Below are 8691 nucleotides of genomic sequence, written 5' to 3' on the forward strand. Positions count from 1 at the left end.
AAACTAAGAATGATGAGTATTATTCAGATGAACAACATGATTTATCTACAGTGTGGATCATTAATATGTGTACACTAATTAATGCATATTATTGTGGGAAACAATTTTGAAAAATGATTCAGAGGTCTCCTTCTTGCTGCATGTTCATTTTAGCTTTCTGTTAGATACTTATAAAACAGAAAGGCCAGATGGGACCATAGGTTACACAGTTTAGTCCACTTGAGGGTGCTGTGTGGAAATCAGCATAACTTTTTTTTCCACTATGAATATTTTGGGGTAATGCAGAAACAGATGATGAACTGTAAAATATACTATCTCAAATGATCCAAAGACAAAGGAGACTTTTCCTAATATCAGTTTTTATTTTATTTTTGATTGTTTCTCTTCAAATTCTTCTTTAGATAAGTGGGTATCCAATTCATATGTAATAGTGTAATTACTGTAAATGGCTAATCTTGCATTCAGTTCAAAATTATTTCCTTTAGAAAATGCTGAAAAGCACTTGTATGTGCTTCACTGGTTTCTAAGAGCTGTAGTTAGAGACAAGTGTAAATGATAAATATGAATCTTGTGAGTTTAGAATATAAACCATTATGAATACTACATATGTCCAGCAACTTGCTGAGGATACTTACAGTCTGCATATAGTGCATAAGGCAGCATAAACCTCTGCTGAAGTGAAGTGCTATCTAGTTCTTATTTCAATCTTTCTCAGTCCAAAGAGCAGGAGCAAGGCAAAAATGTGTAGGGAATAAGAATAGAAAAGGAGAAAGGCAAGGGGAGAGGCAAGAACATGGACAAAGGCAAGGGTGGGAAGGTTTTAGAACTTTTGCCTCAGCTCTAAGAGAATACAGGCAGCCAAATATTTGATCTTATTTACCGCAGAAACATTAACAGCCCCACAGACAGGGAAAGTGATAAGACAGCCATAAAACAGTTTCAGTTACTTTCTCCCAGTACCTAAGCAGTTTTGTTGGAAGGAGTCCCTTTATATGAATTACTTTTCCTCTCTATCACCAGACTCCAAAGAAAGAACATTCAATTCAAAGAAATCAGTGGTACAAAATTAATCTGAATGTCAGAATTCAAATGTGCTGCTGCTTTTATGGTCTGTCTTAACGTACCATCTAACCTACCTGGCTCCCTTGATCTTATAAAGAGTCCAGTGTGACAGAGCTGTTTTGAGGTCTCTGAAAAAAACCCATTCATTCTCATTCTTGCAGACTCAGTCATTGCAGATTCTGAGATTCTGTTCTTATTAGTGTTTGGAGTGACCACATAGCTTGCTTTACAGATTTACATTTTCAGTTGCCTTTTTTTTTTTTTTTTCCCATAAATAGGTAGCAGCTAAATGAAGAAGTGTTCCAACAAAGAGGGAATAATCATAGGAAAAGGAAAATAATTAATTTCAATCATATGTTTTTTTTTAGTAAATATGCCCAAAGTATGATAGCACAAAAGAAAAAAAAAAGAATAGAGACATGGTATACTTATTAAATTCCACAATTGTTTTCATGCATAAGAACAAGTCTGCATGCTTTACATTAAAATGTGACTTTAGAGAGAATTGAAACCATTTTAAAGCAAAGTGAATGAGTATCTGCAGAATCTGCTACCAATTATTTTTTATGCATTGTCCATAATGATACATAAGGGCTGAGGCTCAATAACTTTTTTCATTCGTCACTGTCAGCCAATGGATATTTGAAAAGCTCAGAAGTGTTCTTTCATCTATGACTTGCAGCAATTCCAAAAAATGATTGACATGCACTATTAAACTTGATAATATATTATTTGCAAAATTCAGCTAGAAGTTCTATGTATGCATATTTCAAAGGGTCTACATATACATGCTTATTTGTTAAACAGAAAAACAACATTTGCCTATTATAATGTTCAAACTCAGGTTTATAAAACCCACTGAGACTATACTGGCTTCATGCATGGCACCACCACTGTCATTATATATGAGTGGCACTCATGCCTTTATTTTTGCTGCTATTCTTGTTTCACATATGATCTGTCACTTGTACTTCAAAAGTAAGCTGTGGGAAAATTCCCCCACAACCTCATCTTCCAGTCTTTAGAGGCTATTTGGGGGAATTTGCAGTGCTAGCAAAAGCCACATCTTCCTGCTATTTAACAATGGAGAATATGAAAGATGAAAGTTGGTCCTACATTCTTAATTGGTTTCCCAAAAAATTTCCTGTGGGAGGTGGTAAAAAAATGTATAGGGCAAAAAGTGGAGAAAAAACTAGACAAGGATCAGCAGTGTGGACCTCTGTGGAGAAAACACAGTGCATGAAGTAATAGAGGATACTGTAGATAAACAGAGCCTGAGTATAAAAACGGGTTCTGAAGAAAAAGAAAGACACTGAGAAATGTAAATATAGTTATCAGATTTTTCGAAGGTTTACAAGTAAGCTTTAGTTCACTAACTTCCTTTCACTGAGTGATCATGAAAAAAAATATGTATTCTATTGGTGTTTCAGCTTCCTGAATGGCTCTCACAAGCAGCCTTAATTCATGATGCAGAAGTAACGACATGAACCAAAGGCTACTGGAGAAAGAAAAATGACTATGATTTTACTATTTATTATGTAAGTGTTAAGTAATCCTACTTGAGAAAAGTTCCACTGTGCATGGTACTTTATAAAAATAGAAAAAAAATGGCACTGAAATGTACAGACTAAAACAAACAAAACAAGCAACAACAAAAATATCAGGAGAAAAACAAAGATCTAATGCAACTTCACAGAAGTAATCATAAAGTTGTAGACCAACATAAACATGTGTTGTAGTATTTCTTTTCTGTGTATGAGTAGAGCTGGGTAGAAACAGAAGCAGAGTAGAATTAGCATTTTCTTCTCACTGTCAGAACTGTCAGTCTAAAAGTAAACAGACATTGTTTTTTGAGAGGCTGAGGAGACCACAGAAAAAAGAGGTAATGAAAAATCTGAACTTTTTTTTCTTGAAGAGTATCTACTGTGAGAAAAGTATCTTTCATGAAAATAATAAGTTTTCATTGTATTCTGAAGAAGAAGGAAAGCAGGCTTCTGAGACATGAAAACTATCAACAATCATTTTTAATTTCTATTCCAAATCCTGGAAGCAACACAGGAACAGTCAAGACCTTTTCATTACCATTTTGAGGCTGTAAGCATTTTGGAAAGCCTTGACACCAGCTGAAGCAGCCAATAGAAAAGTGAAAATTGTAACTCAAAAAAATTCAGCAAACTGAGAAACATCAAAACATATCTCAAGAGAGGAAAGAATCAGCTTAGCTGCAGATATGTCTTAGAATTTACACTGACATTTCTTTCCCCACAATTCTTGGATAATGCTGAGATCTTTTATATTGTTTCCCAATGAAATATCCAGTCAGAAATATCCAGCACTGTGTAAATAATTCCTTTCTACAGTAATGTTAGGTAAGTAGATCTTAAAGAAGAGAGAGCACTGTAAATTTCTTCCCCTTTCCGACCGAGAAATATTAATATCACATCTCTGAGAACATGAGGAGCCAAATGATGAGCTGAAGGATTTAATCAACCTCAGGAGACACCATCCTCCTTTTTCATCAAAGGTATTTCTCAAGTATGTTTCATTCACAAGAGTAGCAGCATTACAGAATGACAGAAAGGTTTAGGTGGGAAAGGACTTCTAAAGTTCATCTTTGTACATGCTTCACACTCAAGCAGGGACACATATAGTCAGTTGCCCAGAACCAAGTCCAGACAGCTTTTGAATGTCTCCATAAAGGGAAACTCTGCTAGCTCTCTTGGCAAACCTGTACTGTTATGCCCCAGAGATTTTTACAGTCTCTAAGATTGTAATATTAGCAAGAAGTTGTTTTGTTTTTCCTGATTCTCATTTATGTTCTTCTACAAATATATATATATATATATGTATATATATTTTTTTTTTTTGCTTTAGCATTAGACAGCCTTGGACAGGTTCCAAAGTTTTCTTAAAGAAAAAATGAAATGGACTTCTATTTAGATAATTAATGCAGAAATTACTGTCAGTCTCATAGGCAGCTACTGATCCTTACTGTGACTGGAACTAATAACTATTACCAAGATATGATAATTTCATTTAACATTATGAAAACATCTGGTGCCTTTATTTCATCTTGTAACACAAAGACACTGTTTTGATCAATCCAGTCTCATTACAAGAAGATAAAGCAGCTAAGGAACAACATACACACAGATGATAAATTTATCTCCTCAGACATCTTTGGGCAACCTCTCCACAAAATATACTCCCATAGATTTTTAAAGTAGGAGGGAATCACTAAAATCTAATCTGAGCTAATGATGGCTATGTATTTCATTGAATAGTCTCTAAATCAAAAGCTTGGGCTATGCTGTATCTGTTCTCCTCAGAACAGCTGACGGATGAATCCAGTCAACTCCTTGATAAGTTCTATCAGGAGTTAATTACTGACAGTCTTAAACATGTGCAATTTTTGGTCTGAATTTGCCTAACTTTAGTTTTGAAACACTGGATCTTGTTATGGCTTTTTCTGCTAGATTAAACAGTCATTTACTGTCAAAAGTCTCATTCCCATTAAGGCACTTACATACCATGATCAAGTCACTTCTTAACCTTCTCTTCAGCAGATTATATAGACCAGTCATCTTTAGCCTTTAACTATAAAGCTTTTCTTCCAGATCTATAGTCATTATTTCACTTTTTATAAACACCTCTTAACTTTAAACTTAAAGTGTGGCCACCAGAAAAGGACAAAATATTTCATTAATAGTTTCCATAATGTCATATACAAAGGTAGTGTTTCCTTCTACCCGACTCATTTGTTCATTCAAAAAAGAACCTAATATTTATTGTTTTAAGCCATCCTTCAGCTATTTGATGAAACAACCTATTCAAAAAGCAATTTAAAACATGCTTATAGTTTTCATCCACAGTGCAGAGAGACATAGGCAACTGAAGTCTCTCTGTGCTATCCATTTCTGTACATTAAGACATTTTTCTGATTTTTTTTTTTTGTCTTATTTGGTTATTTGCCTGTTCTTAAATGTTATTTGCCTTTTACATAGTAATTTAATAGTAGTACCTATGAACTGTTAGTAGTATCTAGTTGTAAATTGTATCTTTTAAGGCAGTTTCCCTTGCGGGCTTTTCTTTTCTCCAAGTAAAAAAAATCACATTAATTTGTGTAGAGAAAATACAAATTTACTTTTCAAACACAACAGTACAGACAGAGTAGAACTATAGGATTTGTTTTCTGATATTTCAGCCTTCTGAAGTAAAACCACCTAGTTTTACCAGAAAGCTTACTGGAATAGACAAACTATCTACTTGTCTACTGTAGAAATATTGAATTTAATTAGATTGCATTTCTTATACAGTTAGCTCTAGTGAAAAGCATTTACATTAAGCATGCTCCGGTTTCCACTTGGAAGCTGCTTCAGACAATGAATAAATCAAATGAGGTTGTATTTATTTCTCTTTTGAGCATGATTTCCTCTTATTGGCTGAAATACAGGAACAGTTTTGCCTACTTCTAATGCTTAAGTTTGGATACATTTTACTAGTTACAAAATGATACTAATTAATTTACATATTTCACAGATAAGATATTAAAATGATCAGGAATATTTGGAATAATTTATTTGCTAGCTGAACTGTCAGTGAATTATTATATTCCAAAATACTATCTACAACTTGTTCACACACAAAGCCTAAATATGTTTGTTCCACAAATTAAACCTGAATTTGACCTAAAATTTATAAACAGAATAAGATCCAAATGTTAGTTAGTTAGTTTGGGTTTTTGTTTGTTTGTTTTTGTTTTTGTTGTTGTTTTTGTTGCTTTCCTGGTTTATCTTTTTCATTTGTAGTGAAGTAAAATAATTTAATATCATAATAAAAACAATATTAAATAATGTGATCTAACACCATTGCTCAAATGTGTATAAGTCCAGGGTGTTTCAAAAACATAGAAGAAAAAACATTTGATAGAAGTAAGTTCTCTCTCATTCTTAAGTACAATTTACACGAAAAGCATAAAATACATCTAGATAAATAGAAACAGAAGAAGAAAGAGAGTTGTAAGAAAGAAATGTGCAGAAAAGAGAGCACTATAGTGATATGTAGATGGAAAAACATACAAAGAAAACAGTATCTCTGAAAGAAAAGACAAATCACACACATTTAAAAAAAAATGAAAATGAGAGGATAAACAGAAAGTTAAAGGTTAGTGGAAAGAAAACTAGAAGTTTGAAGTTGCTTATGGTAAAATACTGCTGGAAAAATTACTGGCAAGGTAAAATTGCTTCCTGATATTTTAGAGTTCGTAGTTTCAGTCTCAAAAAGAACAAGTTCCAAGCCTTCTTCACAGCAATAATGAAAATAAAACCCCACAGTATTTTCTGGTAATAGATATTGTGTCATCTATGTCCTGAGGCTTAAATCATTTTCACACTTTCAAAAATTCAAGTTTATATACTTTCTTTCAACCGTATTTAATTTAATTACTTGAAATATTTCCTGACATCAATAGACTTCTAACTGACTACTTACTTCTATTAGCTTCCTCAAATTGTTTTCTAAAAAGTATTCTAGGGAAAATACTTTGAACTTTCCCACTGCATGCTAGAAGTAAAGCAGTATAAAACATTCTGATACACTGAAGATAATTGATTTTAATTTCCATGCAAAAGATGAGAGACCTATATATGTAGATTTTTTAATAAAACGGTTTATCCTTGGATTGGTTGTAAGGTCATTACAATAAATATCAACTTTTTAGACACCAACAGAGTATCTGCAGAAAAAACAAACAAACAAATAAATAAATAAATAAGAAGCCGTCAATCTGTTTAAAGGACCTGATTACACATTCTTCAGTTTCTGGGCCAGCCTGTGTTTTACCTTGGTCCTCACTATGCCAAGTTTCAAATGCCAGTGTAATATTCACCTCAAAGCTTTAAGTGAAAACATGTCCATCAGAACAGAATACATTACCTAAACGTCTTTCAAAGATTTTTCTCAGTCCAGCTTCTTATATTCATAGAGAAGTCCAGTTGCTTGAGCGAAGACTAAATATGATACTACTGAACTGATACTTCCAATACTGTTCCAAGAAAACTCATTTTCACAGGAGATCTATCCAAGCACAGTGTTCATGTCTGTTCACCTACTCTGTTACTATAAATTGGATTGTTAAAGCAAAAATCATCAAAAAATTACTTATTATTTCCCACGAGAGATTTTACATTTACTTCATTTGCTATCTTGTAAATCCTCAGAATAGAGATTTTCAGTTTCTTTTTGCTGGTGGGGAAATCATTTCCTCTTCTACACCTCAACAAGCCTCACAGAATTTCCTTCCACAGTTGTGATATGTTACCTTTTCAAACAGGATGTAAAGCTTACCTTAAAGAAAGTCATGGTTGCTCCATCTTCAACTGCCCCATACTCTATCTTTGTTTGCTTAGCCAAGTCATCAGCAGAGTCAATAGGGGATTCCATCCGTTCCACTGTCAGAAAGGCGGCTAGGTTAGCAGTGTACGAGGAAATGATGATAAGTGTGAAAAACCACCAAATGCCTCCCACTATCCTGGTGGAGAGGGCTTTGGGCATGAGCTCAGAACCTAATAAAAATCAGGGGAGAAAGGTGAAACCGATGCACAGAAAACAATTAGTAAGTGTTCAACACTTTTTGTTACAGTGGGGAGATGAAATCACTGTGCAAATAAATAAATAAATAAATAAAATAATTTTAAAAAATCTTCAAGCTATAGGCTCATGTGTACTACTTGTACAAACACACATAACTGAAATGCAAAATAAGAACTGATTACACTTACAAAGACAGATTTTTTGGAGCTGTGGGTATTAAAGCATAGCAATGGGAGAATCAAATCATTGTTTGAAAGGATAATATTTTAAAAAGGAGTTACTTAAACTGGCTTTCCAGAAAAAAAAAATCATGGCTGGACTAAGCCTCTAAATCATTATTATTATTGAAACACTCATACAGTTCTTTAATTTCAAGGCATAAAATAAGTAATATTTGTTTTGTAAAATCTCTTGATTAAATTGAAAAAGTTATTGATGAAAGGAACAGATATGAAACAGGTATTTCATACCTGAAATATGTAATATAAAATATAATAAATATTATAAACATAAAAGAATAATCAAAATTTGCACTTAGTTAAGAAGAAACATCTCCCATCTCTATAGTTAGCCGCACAATTTTAGATAAACATCTATGCCACATTTTAAATTTGATAAAGCAGCAATTAAAATACTAGATTGCTATGCATAAACTAGATAGATAGATAGATAGATAGATAGATAGATAGATAGATAGATAGATAGATAGACAGATAGATAACATAGATAGATAGATAGATAGATAGATAGATAGACAGATAGGCTATAATGTATTGCTGGAGTTGCCTGCTCATGGCACTAAAGAATGGAGGGGACTGTACAAACTGTATAGTAATTGGCATAATTATTAAAATCAATTTAGAGTCCGATGACAAAAACTGCAGCACACATGCTCTTGTGCATAATTACTTAAAATAGGAAAAATTTAATTTAATGTAATTAACAACCACAAGTATTTATTAATAATGAGCATGTATTTATTTTTTCCATAACTTTTTAATTAAATGAAATGTAATTTCTAATGATGTTGAATAAATA

At 32.9% G+C, this 8691-nt stretch overlaps 1 protein-coding gene across 4 annotated transcripts in view; it reads right to left on the minus strand.

Moving 5' to 3' along the window:
- The window catches only part of GRIK2 (glutamate ionotropic receptor kainate type subunit 2), a 343246-nt gene that overhangs the window by 74092 nt on the left and 260463 nt on the right, over positions 1-8691 (minus strand). For all 4 annotated transcript variants that reach the window (XM_015858743.3, XM_015858741.3, XM_032443244.2 and 1 more), the window contains exon 14: positions 7408-7625. In XM_015858743.3, coding sequence (XP_015714229.1) covers positions 7408-7625 — 218 coding nt within the window. The remainder of the gene's footprint in view (positions 1-7407; positions 7626-8691) is intronic.

The sequence above is a fragment of the Coturnix japonica genome, chromosome 3 (assembly GCF_054131305.1).
Source record: "Coturnix japonica strain WE chromosome 3, WE-NBRP24, whole genome shotgun sequence".
Taxonomy (NCBI): Eukaryota; Metazoa; Chordata; class Aves; order Galliformes; family Phasianidae; genus Coturnix; species Coturnix japonica.